This window comes from Sceloporus occidentalis, unplaced genomic scaffold (genome assembly GCF_023333645.1).
Source record: "Sceloporus occidentalis isolate IW3139 unplaced genomic scaffold, rSceOcc1.0.p SCAF_14, whole genome shotgun sequence".
Taxonomy (NCBI): Eukaryota; Metazoa; Chordata; class Lepidosauria; order Squamata; family Phrynosomatidae; genus Sceloporus; species Sceloporus occidentalis.
Window position 1 is genome coordinate 8,038,970 of NW_028316994.1, and position 20,432 is coordinate 8,059,401.

General features: G+C 50.3%; 4 protein-coding genes across 5 annotated transcripts; 3 read left to right on the forward strand and 1 right to left on the reverse strand.

Moving 5' to 3' along the window:
* The first annotated feature begins 5,369 nt into the window (after positions 1-5,369).
* On the forward strand, positions 5,370-6,095 carry LOC149303749 (uncharacterized). Of its 2 annotated transcripts, XM_089480394.1 has the most exons (2): positions 5,370-5,813; positions 5,907-6,095. In XM_089480394.1, exons 1-2 carry the CDS (start codon positions 5,370-5,372, stop codon positions 6,093-6,095), a joined length of 633 nt encoding a protein of 210 aa, XP_089336520.1. The 2 variants fall into 2 exon arrangements, with proteins under 2 accessions (XP_089336520.1, XP_089336518.1); XM_089480392.1 differs by having other exon boundaries at positions 5,370-6,095.
* A 1,647-nt stretch (positions 6,096-7,742) lies between these two features.
* On the reverse strand, positions 7,743-8,153 carry LOC149303750 (histone H3). Its single transcript, XM_089480810.1, has one exon. The coding sequence runs from the start codon at positions 8,151-8,153 to the stop codon at positions 7,743-7,745; it is 411 nt and encodes a 136-aa protein (XP_089336936.1).
* Positions 8,154-8,900: 747 nt separating this feature from the next.
* Positions 8,901-9,212, forward strand: LOC149303751 (histone H4). The gene has a single exon (XM_089480811.1). The coding sequence runs from the start codon at positions 8,901-8,903 to the stop codon at positions 9,210-9,212; it is 312 nt and encodes a 103-aa protein (XP_089336937.1).
* A 10,349-nt stretch (positions 9,213-19,561) lies between these two features.
* LOC149303752 (histone H4) lies at positions 19,562-19,873 on the forward strand. The gene has a single exon (XM_089480812.1). The coding sequence runs from the start codon at positions 19,562-19,564 to the stop codon at positions 19,871-19,873; it is 312 nt and encodes a 103-aa protein (XP_089336938.1).
* The last annotated feature ends 559 nt before the right edge of the window (positions 19,874-20,432 follow it).

A 20,432-nucleotide genomic window follows, 5' to 3' on the forward strand; every position in this document is an offset into this window, starting at 1 on the left:
TTTTATTTTTTTATAAATTGTGATGATATTTTTATTATGTATTATAATACAGCCCTGCATTTGGTCAAAAGGTGTTTTGGTTGTTGTCCGCAGTTCAGATGGCATGGGAGGGTATTCATGCAGATGGTCCCCTCTTCCTTCTTGCCATTTGGTTTGGGATATATAGCTCTCTAAGCACGTGGATTGTGTATTTAATGTTTTGCAGAATTACTGCAATGTAGTCACTGTGTATAAACAATTCATTATTGCTTACATGCTAAGAGTGGTGGTTTCATTCCCTTACATATTTATTCCGATATATATCACAGTTGCATTGGCTTTTGCTTGCATTTTTTCTTTTTCCTGTCAGGGTTACAGTTTGTGAAGAGCATGTTTGCATTTGGCACATGAAGCTCTTCAGGGTCAAACCAAGGCAGAATGGCAAATGTATGCTGCATTTTATAGTAAGAAATCTGTGGGTGAAACAGCGTTGTTTCCATTATTCTTGGTCTGGGCAACAATTCCCAGAATTCCCCAGCATTGTCTATGCAGGGTCAAACCAACATGATGATAGAAATTATAGTTCTCCAAAATCCGAAAGACTACAAATTGCTCACCTAATTCAAGTGAATTAATAACTAAATAAATATTCTATATTCATTCATTTATTCAATGTTTATTGTGCTAGCCAAAGGCCATGACAAAAAGCTTATCTAAATACATAATTGGCACGAAGGTACAAAGGGCGAAAGACATCCCATCAATTTAACATGCGCTTAAAAATTGTTACTGATATGAGGAGGAAAGAGGGGAGAAAACATTTTCTGAATATTGGTAAATGTATACATTATGCCATCATAAAAATCCAATTAATACTTTGAGCCTCCGTGGCAATTTATGGCCATTTAATGTAATTCTCTCTTCCTAATCTTTTTTGCAGCCGTGGCAAAAAGAGCCTCTCTGTGTGTTACATTGGAGTCATTGGAGCCACTCAAAGAAATTGAACCGAATCTCCCAGAAAGCTCCCACTTTTGTTTATTCGACATGCGTGTTAGGGATTTCTCTCTAGGGTTGCTATACAATGGACAAAGGAGCATGCATTGGACAGTGTCCTCCGCCTGAGACTGACTGCAGACACATAGTCTCTTCTCAAACAGCACTTTGTTGTAGCATCCATCTAAAACCACAGCCGGCATTACTTGAAATCGTGGCTCAGGGAAGGCAAGTCTTAAGGTAGGTGCCTTAAGTTTGGCCAAGTATCTGGCTCTAAAATGTATATTCTATATTAACAGTACAGTCTCTGTACTGTGAGTACAATACTCCAAATGATGTTGGTTGTCAACTCCCAGCATTCTCCATGACTGTCTATGCTGGCTGGTGCTGATGGGAGTCACAGTCTAACAATATCTGGAGTATAGAACATGGCCACATAGCCTGAAAAACCCACAGAAAACTATGGATGCCAACCATTAAAGCCTTCAACTTCTCAATATCTCGAGTACTTCATGTTGTCCACCGGTCATAGAGTGAAGTAGATATCTCAGGGCTCATGAGTTCATTGTTGCACACATTTAATTAATTCTTGATTTATGTCAATCCTATCACAGGGTTTTGTTGCCCATAGTGATTCAGAAGAGGCTTGCCATAGCTGCCCTGTGAGGCTGAGAGAGTGTGACTTGCCCAAGGTTACCCAGTGGATTTCCATGGCTGCCAAACATGGCATTTCCATATTTGAACCCTGGTCTCCTGGAGTCTTAGCCCAGCATTCACATTGCTACTCCATGAGGCTTAAGACCATCTATCTATCTATCTATCTATCTATCTATCTATCTATCTATCTAATCAGTTTCCTTTAAAGTCAAGAATAAACTTCTTCAGTTCTTATCTTTACACCCTCCCTGACCTCCAAATACTTTCCAGTGCCAAGGTATGTTCCAGCTCAGCTGCTGTGTAACATTCATTTTGAACTGCAGTCTTATAAACTTCAGACCCGTTTCTTAAATGCCAAAGCCAGGAAGGGATTTATTTGCCCAGGTCCAAAGGATCCTTTTCATAAGAAAAGTGCTGATTTCAAATTGATACCTGTCTTACTGGATCTCAGGTCATCCTTCTGTACTTACAGGTCAGGCTGTTGCAGCTGAATACACACACACACACTCATCCCTCCATATTTGAGGCCTTGATATTTGCAAATTTGATTAATATGTTCTCTCTAGGAATATCTAGGTCCTCCAGTGCAACTCTATGGTCAACTTTAACTAAATGTTGCACTGAAAGACCTAGAGATTCCTCAAGAGAATACTCTACTTGGCATTTGTAGCTTCTCCAGTGCAGTTCTATGGTCAGTGTCTGTCGGATATTGGCCACAGAGTTGCATTGGAGGACCTAGAGATTCCTAGAGAGGTGTCTTCTCAGCTAAAAACATGGTGTTTTTGTTATTTGCATTTTTCCATATTCACGGGGGACTTGTGCCTTGAACCCTAGCTAATATGGAGGGACAAGTGTATATATAACTTAAAAATCTGACAAACACACAAAGATGGCATTAGCTTTCTCCAGTGCAGAAGGGTATGAATTACAGTTAGAAGACTTGCACAGAAACAGATGCCTGTTGATAACAAGACAGAGGACACAGAGTAGATCAAAATGAGATCCTATTGAAAAGATACAGTCTGAGTGTTAATGACAGAAAGTTGTCAAAAGGAGGTGAATGGTGTGCACTACACCAAATGAGAGAGAGAGAGAGAGAGAGAGTCCCTTTGTTAAAATGAATTATCCAAATCTCATCAGAGTCGAGATGAAATCTGATAGAGGCAAATCTCCTAAAGAAGTCTGCTCTGTATAAATGAAAGGATACCAGTTTGCCAGATATGAGCAAAGTTACAGCACAACTAACTCACCGAAACACAACTAACCCAGACTGACACAAGTTAGTTGTTTTTCAGTGCTGCAACATGCCTCACATCTGGCAAATTGTGGCCCCAGTCCATCATTAGCAGAGCTGCTTAACTCTTTCTGGCTGAAGGCTATGGAATTCTGGGAGTTGGAGTTTGTTGTGGGACCAGAGCGGAGCAGAGCTCCGCTCTGGGCCCCACAACAAACTCCAACTCCCAGAATTCCATAGCCTTCAGCCAGAAAGAGTTAAAGCAGTGCCAAACTGGGTTATTTCTCCAGTGTGGATGCAGCCTTTGTTTCTTTTGTTGCAACAGGTTGATTCAACTGTCTCTTTGCAAATGGTTATGCTGTCCAAGGCTTTGGGAACACTTGCCTTTATCCACTTGCGCATATTTAGGGGTTTGAACTGTAACAAGTCTGTTGTCACATGTTTAAATGCATCCCATGTTAGGATGTTGGGAAGCTGGAGCGTGTCCAGAGGAGAGCGACCAAAATGGTGAAGGGTCTGAAAACCATGCTTTATAAAGACCAACTTAGAGAACTGGGTATGTTTAGCTTGGAGAAGGTTACGAGGTGATATGATAGCCCTGTTTAAGTATTGGAAGGGAAGTCATATTGAGGATGGAGCAAGCTTGTTTTCTGCTGCTCCAGAGAACAGGACCTGGAACAATGGTTGCAAGTTAACAGGAAAAGAGATTGCAGCTAAACATTAGGAGGGATTTCCCTGACAGTAAGGGCTGTTTGACAGCAGAACACACTCCCTTGGAGAGTAGTGGAGTCTCCTCCTTTGGAGGCCTTTAAACTGAGGCTGGATGGCCATCTGTCAATGGGGATGCTTTGACTGAGAGTTCCTGCATGGCAGAATGGGGTTGGTCTAGAATAGATGGCCCTTGGGGTCTCTTCCAACTCTAGGATCCTGTTATTCCAAATTAGAGGCTTTTCTCTGGACAATCCTGGTCCAAAGGGCATGAATGAATGAATGAACAAATGCATGAATACATACTTGAGACCCTTCCAAGGGCTTTCCAAACTGGAACCTTTTCTGTGGACAATCCTGGCCTCAAAGTGAGTGAGGGAAGGAAAGAGTGAATCCATGCATGCAGAGAGATCTTGTAGCGCCTTTGAGACCAACTGAAAGAAAGAGGTTGGCGACCTGAGCTCTCTGAGGGATTGAATGGCTCTGACTGTCAGAAAGTTCTTCCTAACATTGAGGTGGAATCGCTATTCTTTTAGTTTGAATCCATTTTTCCAGGTCCTAGCTTCTGGAGCAGCAGAAAACAAGCGTGCTCCAACCTCAACATGACACCTCTTTAAATAGTTAAACATGGACCAAATGCATCTGAGGAAGTAGACTGAAATGTACGAAAGCTCATGCTGCCAAATTCTTCCTTTCAGGGGCTACAGGATCTCTCTACATGCAGACATTCATTCATTCACTCACTTTGGGGCCAGCTGCAAGATCTCTCTACGTACAGATTGTACAGACTAAGGTCCAAAACACACTGTAGAAATAATCCAGTTTGAGACAGCTTTAATACCCCTGGCTCAGTGCTAGGGAATTCTGGGAACTGTTGTAGTTAGCCTTCTCTGTCAGAGAGCACTGATGCTAAAATAACAACTCCCAGGATTCCCCATCACTGAGCCAAGGCGGTTAAAGTAATGTCAAACCGGATTATGCAGAGGAGCCCCCAAAACTGGGAGGGAGAAGCCCCTGAGGGAGGGCCAAGAGGGCCCAAAGGGGTCCTCCCTCCCTCCCTCCCTCCCTTTGGGGCCCTGAAGTGGGTGGCCTGGAAAGTGTTGTGGGTACATTCCGGACTCAGGTCTTTCAAAGCAAAGGAAGAGGTTGAACGTGGGTTTTAGAAACCGTTTAAAGCTTTCCAAACTGGAGGCTTTGCTCCGGGAAATCCTGGCCCCGAAGTGCGAGAGTGAAGGAATGAATGGATGGATGAATGAATGTAGAGAGACCTCGCAGCCCCTTTGAGACTCACTGCAAGAAAGACGTTGGCAGCAGCAGCAGCAGCATGAGCTTTCCGTAGACTGAAGTCCCCGCTCCTCGTGCGGCTGCCAGTTCCTTTCCTCCAAGCTCTGTCTGCCTCCTGATTTTAGAGACTAACACAGCTATACCTTTGAATTTATTTTGAAATGTCCTGGTGCTTTTGGCAGAGGAGCCCCCAAAACTGGGAGGGAGAAGCCCCTGAGGGAGGGCCAGGGCCGAGAGGTCCAAGGGCTCCCTCCCTCCCTTCCATTCCTTTGGGGCCCAAGGGAGGACCCCCCAAAGAGCCAGAGCCAGGAGGGGCGGGGCCAATCTTGGGGCGCGCGAGGGGGGGCTCCGGGGGCTGACCAATCAGGGCGCAGCGCCTGCCCTATAAATACCGGGCGCCGGGGAGCTCGCGCTCAGTCGGAGTCCGGCGCTTGGAGGGAGCCCTTAGTGCCTCGTTTAGAAGAAGCATCAGAGAGAGCGGGGGCCCCTTCCATTCAGCCTCGCCCTCATAATCATGTCGGAGACGGCGCCCGAAGCCCCCGCTGCAGCCCCCGCGGCCACGGCCTCCTCCCCGGCGGCCTCCCCTCCGTCCAAGGCTCCGGCTAAGAAGACGGCGGCGGCGGCGGCGGCGGCTCGGTCCCCGAAGAAGGCCCCTCGGAAGGCGGCGGCGGCGTCAGGGTCGGGGGGTCCGAGCGTGACGGAGCTGCTGACGAAGGCGGTGTCGGCCTCGAAGGAGCGCCAGGGGGTCTCTCTGGCCGCCCTGAAGAAGGCGCTGGCGGCCGCCGGGTACGACGTGGAGAAGAACAAGAGCCGCATCAAGCTGGGCCTCAAGAGCCTGGTGGGCAAAGGCACGCTGCTCCAGACCAAGGGCTCCGGCGCCTCGGGCTCCTTCAAGCTCAACAAGAAGCGCCAGGCGCCCCAGGGCAAGCCGCCCAGGGCCCCAGCGGCCAAGAAGAAGGCCAGGGCCACGGCTGCGGCGGCGGCGACGGTCAAGAAAGGCCCCAAGAAGCCGGCGGCGGTCAAGAAGGCCTCTGCGGGAGCCAAGAAGAAGCCCCCGCCCAAGAAGAGCCCCAAGAAGGCGGCGGCGGCGACGGGGGCCAGGAAGGCCTCTGCGGGGGTCAAGAGGAGCCCCAAGAAGGCCAAGGCAGCGCCCAGGAAGGCGGCCAAGAGCCCCGCCAAGGCCAAGGCCCCCAAAGCCAAGGCTAAGGCCAAGAAGGCCAAGGCCCCCCGGAAGAAGTGAGCCTCCGTCCCCCGGACTCAGGGAGCCCTCCTTCACCCCAAAGGCTCTTTTCAGAGCCACCCACAAAATCAACCTTAAAGAGCTCGGACGCTGGCGCTAATCTTGCTCCAATCGAAGGAATAACTAGGCCTCAAAGAGGAAGCGGGGACCAAGCGGGCAAAAGGGGGCCAGTCCTGGATCTTGGCCAAGTCGCCCTCGCCCTCAAGGAAAGCCATGGCAAACCTGGGCGAGAGAGCCCCAGAAGAGGAACGTCTTGGGGTCGCCATCGGTGGCAAAGCCGACAAACAAAGCCAGAAAGAGCGGGGAGACCTGCTTCTCCGGGCGCAGAGAGAAGGAAGGGTCCCTGGGGACACTATCGTTGGGGAGGGCCTCTGCGAGTTCAGTGCTGGCTTTCCCAGCTGCAAAGGCTCCATGACATGCCCCTAGTCAAGGAGGCACCGTCCCCACGGAGACAGTTCTGCCCAGAACTAGGACCTGCCGAGATCCCTCACTCCATGTGTACACACACACACACACACACACACACACACACACACACACAGATATATAGATATATATATCTCTATGGCCCATTGGGGGCAAAGGGGGAGGGAGGCCCAAGGCGCTTAAAAGGATCCCTCCGTTAAAAGCCACCAAGGAAGGCGGCCTCGGGCGAGGCTGCAAGAGTTAAGCAAATCAAGGAAGTCGAAAATCAAAGTCCTCCGGCGCCTTGGAGGCTTCCTGGGCTTCCCTTCGGGATTTCCCTGGGCCAATAGAGTGCCTTGCTTTGGGGACTGGGACGGAGCGACACAAAGGACAGGACTTGCCCAGAAGGAAACCATACTCGCCCATCGGGAGGGATAGGAGAACAAAAAAGATACATAGGAGAAGACTTGTCCTCGGTTTCCCGTTGGAAAGAGACATTTGGAAACATACAGAAGCGAATACTTGCCGAAAGGGAAAGGTAGCGCAAGTGTTCCCCTAGGTATCTCTATGGGCGCGTAGGACTGTCCTTTGGCTCCTCCGGGGGACTAGGGCTTCGGGAGAGCATGGACAGCCGCCGAGTGACCTTTCACAAGCCACACTCTCTCAGCCTCAGGAGGCAATGGCCAACCCCCTCAGAGCCCACATTAAGAAAAGGGGGCGCCTCCCGGGTCCTTCAAGGAGCCTAAGCCGAAGAGGCGTCTCTCTCTGTGTGTGTATCTGGAGAAAAGGATGGCAGACTTGGGCTCTTGATTCAGGGGAACTCTTCAGTTGGGGAATAAGCCCTAAAAGAGCAGCGCTTTCCCGAAGAGAGAAAGGCTGCAGTCTATGGGAAATGTGTGGCAGAGACAGAAGCCTCGGTCTCTAGGGCTTGATAGAAGAAGAAAGCGACAAGCCCCATTAGGAGCTGCAAGGTCCCGTTTCAGCAGCGATCGACACCCCACCCCTAAAATACACCGACATTGGTTTAGTTAGGATCTCCCAGCCGGAGAAGGCAAAGGCCAACCCCTCGGAGCCCCTCTTGCCAAGGACCCCTATGGCTAGCCTCACTCGGTGGCCCAGAGCAAGGCAAGGCAAGGCAGTGCAGTGCAGTGCCTCCAGCTCTCCTCCTGGAGGCGGTGCTGGCCCTGAAAAGAGCCTTTGGGTTAGAGATTTGGGGGAAGGGAAGGGCAGGCCAGTCTGGGCTCAGGCCCTCTCCCCGCGGATGCGGCGTGCCAGCTGGATGTCCTTGGGCATGATGGTCACCCTCTTGGCGTGGATGGCGCAGAGGTTGGTGTCCTCGAAGAGCCCCACCAGGTAAGCCTCGCTCGCCTCCTGCAGCGCCATCACCGCCGAGCTCTGGAAGCGCAGGTCCGTCTTGAAGTCCTGCGCGATCTCCCGCACCAGGCGCTGGAAGGGCAGCTTGCGGATCAGCAGCTCCGTCGACTTCTGGTAGCGCCGGATCTCCCGCAGAGCCACCGTCCCCGGCCGGTAGCGGTGCGGCTTCTTCACGCCGCCGGTGGCCGGGGCGCTCTTGCGGGCCGCCTTCGTCGCCAGCTGCTTCCGCGGAGCCTTGCCGCCCGTCGACTTCCGAGCCGTCTGCTTCGTGCGAGCCATTTCTCCTTGGAACAAAAGCCTAACAACTGACACGGAGAGCGGGAAGAACGAATGGACAGGCGGAGAGGAGGCTGCTGGGCTTTTATAGCGTCCTCCACGTCTTCTGATGGGCTGAGATTTTTTTTTCAAATTAAGAGAATCTCCCAAACTGCGCAGTGATTGGACAACGGCGGAATAGGGGCAGAATTCAAAGCTACAGCCCTGTTCGTCTGCGGAATAGGTCTCTAGAGAGATTTCGCAGCATCTTTGAGACTCAGGCTGCATCCACATTGGAGAAAAACCCAGTTTCAGACCGCTTTAACTCTTTCTGGCTGAAGGCTATGGAATTCTGGGAGTTGGAGTATGTTGTGGACCCCACAACATACTCCAGCTCCCAGAATTCCATAGCCTTCAGCCAGAAAGAGTTAAAGCGGTCTGAAACTAGGTTATTTCTACAGTGGGCCTTAATCTGCGCCTTGTGTAAAACAAAACTGACAATCCTATATTGAAGTTCCAATTTCTTCCAAGTATAGTGAAACGGGTTAATTTGATTGGTCAGATACCAACCTCCAGGTAACTGATTGGTGGAAGAAACCCAGGTCTTGTGATAGATAAAGGGGGGGCGGGGGCAGGAGAGAGAGCTGACCTCAATTGTGAAGTTCTCACTCAGGTCGGGCAAAGTGATATATAAACCCGCACTTTGCTACCGTTTCGTTCCCTTATTGCTTTTGGTCGCGGTTGGAAGGGGTCGGTCTTTTTATCGCAGCCATGTCTGGCCGTGGAAAAGGTGGGAAGGGTCTTGGCAAAGGGGGAGCGAAGAGGCACCGCAAAGTCCTCCGAGACAACATCCAAGGCATCACCAAGCCTGCCATCCGCCGCTTGGCTCGCAGAGGAGGAGTGAAGCGCATCTCGGGGCTGATCTACGAAGAGACCCGCGGCGTCCTGAAGGTCTTCCTGGAGAACGTGATCCGCGATGCTGTGACCTACACGGAGCACGCCAAGAGGAAGACCGTCACCGCCATGGACGTCGTCTACGCCCTCAAGAGACAAGGCCGGACCCTCTATGGATTCGGGGGCTAAATTCCTATTTAAAACTCGCATTGATCTCTATTCACCCAAAGGCCCTTCTCAGGGCCACCCACATCTTCATAAAAAGAGCTGTAGTACTTAAATGACAAGTCTATAAAACAAATATTCCATATAGAATGTGTGACAGGACATGGAAAATACATATAAATTAGAAGGTGCTAAAAGATACTAAAGTTGTGTTATGATGTATATATGAATGGTTTTTGAAGTATATCATGTCCTCCATTTCAACCTTCTGCCCAGGAGGAATTTCAAAATGTCCTCCATTTTGAGCATGACTAAGAAGCATGAGTTTATTGCCTTCCTGTGCCCCTGAATTGAGTTTTGTACTTTATTGTGGCCCCAGAGGTTTCTGGCAGAGAAGGCTAAATGTCTCACAAAACTGTAATTCCCAGAATTCCCTAGCATTGGGCCACGGCAGTTAACTGGATTATTTCTGCAGTATGTTTTGGATCATAGTCTAACACTCAAAATCACTGCATCCATACTGGAGAAATAACCCAGTTTGGCACCTCTTTAAGTGTCTTGGCTCTTTGCTATGGAAATCTGGGAGTTGGAGTTTGTTGTGGGCCCAGAGCAGAACAGAGCTCCTCTCTGGGCCCCACAACAAACTCCAACTCCCAGAATTCCATACCAAAGAACCAGAAAGAGTTAAAGCGGTGCCAAACTAGGTCATTTGTCCAGTGTGGATGCAGCCTGAAGGCTCTCCTCTCTAAGGTACCGAAGCTCTTTCCAGAAGGACAGGTTGCTTACCTGTAACAGTATTTCTTCGAGTGGTCATCTGCGAATACATACAAATGGGTTTCACTGCGCCTGCGCAGTGCTGTTCGGAACCTACTGGAATCACTGGGCAGAGTTCACTCTGCAACATATTGAAACTTTTTGGCGGTAACTCCGCCCACCCGTTATAAGGCCCCTGCCTTCCCGCTCTTTTCCCCAGTTCCGCAATTTTTCCGCCAAGCAGGCGAAGGAAGAGAGCCAATGAGAGCAGGACACTGAGGGGATGGACGGGTGGGATTTGTATGTATTCGCAGATGACCACTCGAAGAAATACTGTTACAGGTAAGCAACCTGTCCTTCTTCTTCGTGGTCTCTGCGAATCATACAAATGGGTTTAGACTGACAAGCTAAGGTCTGCGGCGGAGGGAGTGTCCTGAAACCAAAGCTATGGTAAACCAAAGGTATATTTATTACAATAAACACCTTGAATCAGAAAGAGTCAGTCTTTTGTGAATGCACCGATAAATTAGCAATAACTTTGCTAAACGTGAGAAGGGAACAGAGGTCATGCAAGACCGATCCCAAGGAAGTTGTGTAAACCAACATTGAACAATAAAACAGTGTAAACTGTATAACACAAATACATCAGTAGTGCATTTAATGCAACCCTGAGACCAACACAGCCCTCCCGAAAGCTGCGTCTCGGATGGCCCTGGTGTCCAACCTGTAATGCTTAATAAAGGTGAGGGGTTGGGACCAGACAGCAGCCCTACAGACATCCTCCAAAGGAATCCCAGCCAGGAAAGCTGAGGATGCCGCCATAGCTCTTGTGGAATGTGACCGAACCCTGCCAGGGAGAGGTTTGCCCAAGAGTTCATAGCAGAGGTGGATGGTACCAGCCACCCATTTGGAAAACCTCTGCGTAGACACGGGCAACCCCTTCTTCGGTTCCGAGTAGCATTGGAATAGTCTCTCGGATCGGCTGGAGGCAGCAGTTCTGTCCAGGTAAAACGCCAGCGCCCTCCTGACATCAAGGGAGTGCAGGCGCCGTTCTGCATCCGACGTCGGATCGGATGCTAGAGTGGGCAACACAATGTCCTGGCACATGTGGAAAGCAGACACCACCTTCGGCAAGAAGGTGATGTCCATACGGAGGACCACCTTGTCCTTATGGAACCTCAGGAATGGTGGGTCCCTCCGTAAGGCACAGAGTTCGCCCGCACGACGGGCAGAGGTGATGGCCACAAGGAAAGCGGTTTTCCAAGTCAATAGTCTCAAGTCCGCTGTGGCCATGGGTTCAAAGGGCTTGGATTGGAGAGCGGACAGTACCGACTCCAAACTCCAAGCCGGTGTTGGTACCGACACAGGAGGATATAGGTTGGCACAACCCTTCAGAAACCCCTTCACCAAGGGATCTTTAAAGAAAGACACCCTCCCCCCGAACTGATATCTTGCACAAATGGCAGAAAGGTAGCCCTTGATGGATGTGAGGGACAGCCCTCCATCCAAAAGCGCCATCAAAAACTCCAGCACCACTGGAGTGGAGACCTGTAAAGGAGACAAGCCCTTCTGGTCAAGGAAGAGGCAAAATCTCCTCCATTTGAGGGCATAAGAACGCTGGGTGGAAGGTTTTCTGGCAGCCAGGATCACCGTCCGAACCGATTCCGGCAAGGCGGTCAGGGCCGGATCTTCCAAGCCACCAGCGGCAGGCTCTCGATGTCCGGGTGGAGAATTCGTCCGTCCTGGATCGACAGCAGGTCCGGACGCGGGTCGAGACGGAGGAAGCATCTCCTGGAGAGGTGGAGAAGGGATGCGAACCACGGTTGTCTCGGCCACCACGGGGTGATCAGGATCGCCTGCGAGCGGTCCGTTGTAAATTTGGACACCACCCTGATGATGAGAGGGAACGGAGGGAAGGCGTAGAGGAACTCCTCCGTCCAAAGGAAAGCGAATGCGTCTCCAAGGGATCCGTCGAATCGCTTCCTGGAGCAGAACTGGGGACAGTGACTGTTCCGGCTGATCGCGAAGAGGTCGATCCGGGGGGTTCCCCACCGATCGAAGAGGTCGCTGACCGTCTCGGGATGGAGCCTCCACTCGTGGCACACCGACGGAGATCTGCTGAGGCGGTCTGCCAGCTCGTTGTCCTCTCCGGGAAGGTGAATCGCCTGGAGGAGGACACGTCTTTGGATGCACCAGTTCCAGATGCGGAGCGTGAGGTCGAGCAGGGTCCTGGACCTGGTACCACCTTGCTTGTTGATGTAGTACATCACGGTGGTGTTGTCCGTCCTCAGGAGGACCACTCTTCCTGAGACAGCAAACTCGAATGCCCTCAAAGCCTTCTGTACTGCGAGCATCTCCAAAGCGTTGATATGGAGGAGCTTGTCTTGTGTAGACCACCTGTCCTTGACGACAAGGTCGAGCAGGTGGGCGCCCCATCCCTCCAGGGATGCATCGGTTGTCAGCGTCAGCTGTGGCTGAGGCTGATGGAAAGGCATCCCGGTGCAGACGTTGGAGCCGTCTAGCCACCATCTGAGGGAAGCGGCTATAGGTCTGGGTATCGTGAGCCACTTTGAAGGTGGGTCCTTGAACGGAAAGAAGACGGATAGGAACCAGGATTGGAGAGGACGAAGACGCAGTCTTGCCCAGGGGGTGACGAATGTCGTCGATGCCATGTGGCCTAGGGCGACTTGGACGTCTCTGGCCCGTATCCTTCTGTGTGAGATGCACGGCCTGAGGGATGTAGCCAGGGCCTGGAACCGGTCCGGAGGGAGGAAGGCTAGGCATTTGTCGGAGTCGAGGATGGCCCCGATGAACTTGACCTGTCTGGACGGCATGAAGTGGGACTTTTCCTTGTTGACAAGCAGCCCAAGGGAGTCGAAGAGGTGCAAGGCGAATGAGACTGCCTCGTGTAGCTCTTCCTGGGATTCGGCTGCAAACAGCCAGTCGTCCAGGTAGGGAAAAACCATGAAGCCCTTTTGATGAAGGTATGCCACCACCGGTGCCATGCATTTCGTGAAGACCCGTGGGGCCGTGGCCAAACCGAACGGGAGCACGTTGTAGTGGTACGAGTCGGAGCCGACAGCGAAGGCGAGGAATCTCCGGTGGGATTCTCGGATCCCGATGTGGAAATAGGCGTCCTTCAGGTCGACAGTCGCGAACCACAGGCCCTGGTGGAGGAGAGGCAGAATGGAGGTCAAGGTTACCATTCGGAAGCGACGGTAGTTCAAAAATAAGTTCACTTGTCTCAAGTCCAGGATGGGCCTGATGCCCCCATCCGCTTTAGGTACGGTGAAGTACCTGGAGAAAAAGGCCCAAGGATGCTGGTCGGGCGGTAAAGGGGAGATTGCCCCCTTTGCGAGCAAGGCGCGCACTTCGTCGAGAAGGGTGTCCGAGGGGGGAGTGGACATGAAGGCTCCAGTTGGAGGGAGCTCTTGGAACTCGAGGGCATAACCCCTACGGACGATGTTAAGAACCCACGAGTCCGATGTTACAGAGGCCCAGGTGTTAACATAGGGCCTCAAGATGTCCAAGAAGAAGAGGGATGAGGGGGAGACGAAGCGCGCTGCGTCCCTTCAGGTTCTCTTCTTCCCCTGGTCGGTATCCTGCCGGCGGGACTTGCGGTACCGAGGCGGGAAGGTGCGACGGCCAGAGGAGGAGGAAGACTGCGAAGGGAAGCGCTGTCTCTGAGAACCTTGATGCTGGGGCTGTCGGTCCCGGGAGAAGGCCCCTTGTGACTGACCTTGCGGTTGCCACGGGCGCTGTCGCTTCCGGAACGGAGAAGCCGGCGCTGAGGACATGCCGTGCTTCTTTGCCGCCGCCTTCATCCTGAACTTGCGGTTCAGGCGGTCGTCGGTCTCGGCATGGAAGAGGCCGGTCCCGTCGAGCGGCATGTCCTCAATGGTTGCTCTAACCGTCGGGTTGAGGTCTGAGGCCCTGAGCCATGCATGGCGCCGAAGAGCCATGGCAGCTGACATGGACCTCCCGGAGCAGTCCGCTATATTCCTGGAAGTGGTGATTAGCCAGCTTCCAATGGAGTGTGCCTCGTCTCTGATCTCTACCAGCTGCCTCTGGATGTCATCTGGGACGTCCTGAACAACGGGAGAGATCCGTTCCATGAGGGTCTGGATGTAGGCCCCCATGCAGGCGGTGTAGTTGGCGGCCTTGACCCCAAGAGCCGAAGCCGAATAAACCTTTTTTGCCAGTCCATCGACCTTCTTTGACTCTTTGTCGACAGGGGAAGTAGCCTGCTTCGGAACGAAGCTATGCTGGGCTCCCTCCACAATGGCCGAGTTTGGTCTGGGGTGTTCCGCCAACCAGGAGCAACTCGCCGGGGCGACCCTATAGAGGGACTGGACCTTGCGGGGAGGCGCCGATAGCGCGGCCGGAGCATCCCAAGACCTTTTCACGATGGTCTGGAGAGAGGGAAGGAGAGGAAGGCATGGCGGAGTGGGGACCCGTCCATGAACCCTACGCTCGACCGGGTCCTCTGCGTCGTCACTCGCGGATGCGAGCTCGATGTCAAGTGCCCGTGACATCCTGACTACGTGCTCCGTGAAGGCCCTGACGTCTTCCGACGGCGAAGACGGTCCCGGGTTGTGCATCCTCTGCGGGGAGACCGAACCCGAGAGGACATCCTCGTCCGAGGGTGCCTCCGAAGGTGGCAGCGGTTCGTCCTCAGAATCCAGGTCGGAGGAGAGAGGGTCCGTCACCCTGACCTGAGATCTCGGGAGGGTGAAGTCCACCGACGATCGGGAGCGTCTACGGGTTGGGGACGGCGACCTTTCACGTGGAAGGAGTGGAGACGGCGACCTCTCGCGTCTACGGGATGGAGATGATGACCTCTCGTAGACCGACACAGTGGGAACCGCTCTGGCCGGGTTAGCTCGGTCTGTGGGGTGCGGGTTCACCCTGGTGAACTCCCTCAGAGCTCTGTCCTCCGGTACCGACATGTAGTAGCGGCGCGACTGCACGTCGTAGAAGAGGTCCGGGATCCCCCGTGTGTGGGCCAGGTCATCTTCCGCATCGGTCACCGGCCGATGATCAGGAGAGCGAGGGGCGTCATCTGTCCCGTGGGTAAAGTCCATGGCCGGGGGAGGCAGGGATGTAATCAGGGTCCCCTGATCTACCGGTGTCGGCTCCTGGTATGGAGCTGGCAAGGCGGAGGCGCGGGCATGCCTGGAGTGGGAGCGCTCCTTGTCCTTTGCCCTCGGCGGGTCGGTGATGGGCCGAACCTTGGAGGGCTTGGCCTTTTTAGGGGCCGGATCCCGGTCCGCCTTGTCCTGGTGCCTCTTCTTCCCAGACTTGGGAGTCTCCTCCGATGGGAAGAAAGGGTTGTCCGGGAAGTCCAGGAGGACAGCAGCCGGTGTCGATGACGAGGGCTTCGGGGACCTTGTCGCCTTGGATGCCTTGGAGGACGAAGGCGAGGCAAGATGGACCTCCGGTTTGGGAGTCTCTTTCGAACGGGAGCCCTCCGGTCCCTCCTTCGGCTTGGAGGCCCGTTCGGTACCCTCAGTCCCCGATGATTTATGGGGGCGCTTGGAGGGTTTGTCGGTGGCACTGGGCGGTTTGGAGCCACGGGCCACATCGGTGGTGGTGGAAGGAGTCCCGGCCGGGACACACACCACGCTGGGGACGGTCGCTCTCCCCGATCCCAAGCTGGAGACACTTGCCCGGGAAGATGAAGCGGGGGGCGGCAAAGGCGGGACAGACGAAGACCGCGAACCCCTTTCCTGCAATTTTCCCAGGGCAATCGCCGAAGTAAGCCGGGACTCACGGTTTTTCCGGGCCTGGGAAGAGAGGGATCTGCAGAGTCCGCAGGCCTTGGGGTCGTGACTTGGACCAAGGCAAAGCAGACAGGTGGAGTGCGGGTCCTGAACGGGCATCTTGCCCTTGCAAATGTCGCACTTCTTAAAAGCCGCAGGCATTTTGAAGTCGCTGGAGATCCGAAAAGTTACCAGGGGCGGGAGACAAAGAATGTGTCAAGATACAGTCTAAAACGAAAGTGATTCCAAGCAAGCAAAGCAAGCGAAGGTTCCTCTGAAGCAGCTAGCGCGGCGGAAAAAAGGAACTGGGGAAAAGAGCGGGAAGGCAGGGGCCTTATAACGGGTGGGCGGAGTTACCGCCAAAAAGTTTCAATATGTTGCAGAGTGAACTCTGCCCAGTGATTCCAGTAGGTTCCGAACAGCACTGCGCAGGCGCAGTGAAACCCATTTGTATGATTCGCAGAGACCACGAAGAAGAAATACTGTATCTGAAACTTTGCTGCAATGTAACAAGAAGGGTTGGAGGAAGGCTACATTGTATGCAACACAATGCCACAGCAAGGCATGTTAACACAGGCCCAAAACACACTGCGGAAATAATCTAGTTTGAGACCGCTTTAACTGCCCTGGCTCAGTGCTAGGGAATTCTGGGAGTTGTAGTTTCTTGTGGCACCAGAGCTCCCTGACAGAGAAGGCTAAATGCCTCACAAAACTACAGTTCCCAAAATTCCTTTGCATTGAGACAGGGCAGTTAAAGAGGTCTCAGACTGGATCATTTCTGCAGTGTGTTTTGGACCTTAATTGCACTTTAACCTTTTCTGTGTAAACATCTATTTAAGGAGGGAGTGAAGAAATAAAAATCCTTGGTCGAGTGACTCTTGTGCTCAATTTAATCCTTTCCATCAGTGATTCCCAAAATCTGGTCTTCCAGGTTTTTGGACTTCAACTCCCAGAAGCCTCAGCCACTTTGGCCAACGGTCAGGGATTCTGGTTGCTGAAGTCCAAAAAATCTGGAAGAACAGAATTTGGGAACTGCTGCAAGGTCTGCTATTTTAATGCTTCTTTTTCCTCAGTGTATTTTGATACCTATTGCTCCCCATCTACAAGGAAAGTGTCTGCCATCTTGTTAAGTTTAAAACAAAGCAAAAAAATACTCACATTCCATGATACGTTTCTTTTTATTTATATTATTATAAAAGATATAATATATTATTATTTATTATTATTATATTATTATTAATATATTATTTATTTATTTATTTATTTATTTATTATTAATATATATTATATATTATTATTATATTATTATTATATTTATTATATGTAATAATAATAATAATAATAATATATTTGTATCCTGCTCTTTTCCCAGAACTGGGACTCAGAGCAGCTTCACAACATTAAAAAACCAGTACAATTAAAAACATAGAAAAAAAGTATATTAAAAAGGAATTCAATTATTATAATATTAAAACAGATTGTTCTTTCCCCCCCGAAGGTTTAATAGTAAGTGAGACAGCATGGTGTAGTGGTTTGAGTGTTGGAATATGACTTTGGAGACCAGGGTTCAAATCCCTGCTCAGCCATATAAACTTATTTGGTGACCTTGGGCAAGTCACACTCTCTCAGCCTCAGAGCATGGCAATGGCAAACCCCCTCTGAAGAAACATGCCAGAAAACCCTTTGATAGGGTCGCCATAAGTCTTGAAGGTACACAACAACAAATAGTCAAAAAGAGAGGTGGGTGTCCTCCAAAGCAAAGGAACAAGAAGTAGCATAAGGGAAGCCAGGGTTTCTGTTGTCTTTATCCAGTTGTAGCTCAGTGTGGGAAATTCAAACTGGTTCCAATGCCTGCGTCATGCGATCTGTGTAGCCAAGTGCCTTCATTCTGATGACGTCTCCTTTTCAGAGCTTCCAACACGGATCTGAAAAATACATAAAACATTTTTAAAAATCAACTTAAATTGAGTGTTCAGAGTTTGTTGCACAAAATGGCCCAAAAATTTGAACTTATGGGGCAAACCGACCGAAATAACTAACTGGACTAAAGTAACTAACTAAAGTAAACTACTAAAGAGCCGCTGGGGGTAGCCATGTTGGCCATACAGCAAATCCAATAACATCCAAACAACGATATCTTTATTTGGGCCAATGCACAATTACATGTTGTAAGCTTTCAAAGTCACACTGGCCTCTTCATCAGGGAAACAGGAGAAAGAAATTGAAGATGTTAGTCCTAGGCCTGCATTTTCTGTTTCTGGTCTTAGTTCAGATGCTAAGGAGGTCTATCTGCAGGCTGGCATCTCCTCTCTCTTTTTTTGGCCATGTGGTCACTGGTAGTTTTTCACATTCAAGGAAATTTAATGTCTATTTGCAATTCAAATTTGTAATTGTGCATTTTGGTTGGCCCCATTAAGGTATCATTGTTTGGATGTTACTTAATTAAGAGCAGGTAAAGAAACCCACTCAGAAGCATAGTACTGTCGTTAAAACAACAAAACGCCTTGTAACACCTTAAAGATCTGCAGAGATGTGTTGTCACCTGCCTTCAAATCGTTTCTGATTTAATGGAGGCTCTGAGTTGGGGGTTTCCTTCGGAAGATTTGTTCAGAGGGGTTTTGCGCTTGCCTCCCTTTGAGGCTGAGAGAGCATGACTTGCTCAAGCTCTCCCAATGGGTTTCATGGCTGAGCTGGGACTCGAACCCTGGTCTCACTGAAACATATGGCAACCCTATCCTATGTTTTTTGGGGGGGCAAGATGTATTCATAGGGGGTACACCATTGCTTCCTCTAATGTAAAACCCTCCTTGGGCAAGTCACACTCTCTCAGCCTCAGGGAAAGGCAATGGCAAGGCCTCTGTAGAAATTCCCAAGAAAACTCCATAATAGGGTCGTCATAAGTGGGAAATGACTTGAAGGAACACAACAACAAGAACAAGAGGTCTTCTTATAAGTCTTGTCCCAGCACGCAACCCACTACACCATGCTGATATAATAATAATAATAATAATAATAATAATAATAATAATATTTATATCCTGCCTCTCCAACCAGATCGAAGCAGCTAACAATATTAAAACAAAATTAAAATACAGTAAAACATTATAACCCATAAACTCTCCCATCCTCAATAAAAATACATGTTGATTATAAAACTAAGCAGGGACAATTGTGCTCTTGTGGGCTGAAGCTTTGTGAGATATACATTTAATAGACAGTAATGTATATCTGATGAGAACTGTGCTACTCAGGAGGACCAGACATCCTCCTTTTCCAGGACATGTCCTCCATTTCAACCTTCTCTCCAGGAGGAATCCCAAAATGTCCTCCATTTTGAGCCTGATTAAGAGGCCCACTGAGTAACAACACCATGTTTGCTAAGGGATCTCTCAGCACCTTTGAGACTAACTGGAAGATATTTAAAAACAGAAAGCCAGAAGAAAAAGGGTGGTTGCCGCTAATATCGCATGCACTAAAAGTAAATAACCGAATATACTGTTGCACCGAATATACTAAATGTATTATATGTACAGCACTGTGCAAATCTACAGCACTATATAAATAAAACATAATAATAAGAATAATAATACCGAATACACGAATTGTATGGCGGCAGAAGAAAGGATTCATTGAGCAACAAAACGGGCGCCAAAATTCGACCTAAGTTTGAATTTTTCTCCCTGGATTCCTATTGGTCAGCCACAGCGCTCATTGATTGGTCAGACTTCCAAGGGGCACGAGGCTTTGCAGTTTTCCCTCTGGTCGGAATCAACCCTATATAAACCGAGGCTCGCGCTGTATTTGGCCTCATTCATCTTTCTTTGTAACGAGGAGAGTGTTGTGAGAGCTATTGAAAAGATGTCTGGACGTGGAAAAGGTGGGAAGGGTCTTGGGAAAGGAGGCGCCAAGCGGCACCGGAAGGTCCTTCGCGACAACATCCAAGGCATCACCAAGCCTGCCATCCGCCGCTTGGCTCGCCGCGGGGGAGTGAAGCGTATCTCGGGGCTGATCTATGAAGAAACCCGCGGCGTGTTGAAGGTCTTCCTGGAGAACGTGATCCGCGATGCTGTGACTTACACCGAGCACGCCAAGAGGAAGACCGTCACCGCCATGGACGTCGTCTACGCCCTCAAGAGACAAGGCCGGACCCTCTATGGATTCGGGGGCTAAAAGAAAGCCATGCTTCCAAACACAAAAAGGCCCTTTTCAGGGCCACCCACTTTTGCAAGGAAAGAGCTGTGTCCTGGGGCCTCTTGGGTGATAACTGATCAATTAGCAATAATTGAATGGAAATGGCTACTCCATTGGGTTTTTGGGGCGATGTGGCCATTTAGAAGAGTTTATTCCTGATGTTCCACCTGCATTTGGCTGGCATCTTCAGAGCACCTTCAGAATGAGAAAAAGGTATTTTAGGCCTAAGATTTCATAGACTCAGCCTCAATTCATCTTAAATGGAGAGAGCTACTCTTTGGTTTATTTACGATGAGTGAAAACTTGGTGATAAAGTGTATTAATATCGAACAAAAGGAATCTTGTAGCACCCTGAGACTGGGAGAAAGGCCCTTGAAGGGTAAGATTTCATAGATTAAGTCTAATTCATCTTAAATGGGGATAGCTACTCTTATTTGGTTTATTTACTATGAGTAAAAGCTTTGATGATAAAGTGTGTTAGTATTTCCAGAACAAAATAAATGCTGTAGCACCCACAGATTGGGAGAAGGCATTCATA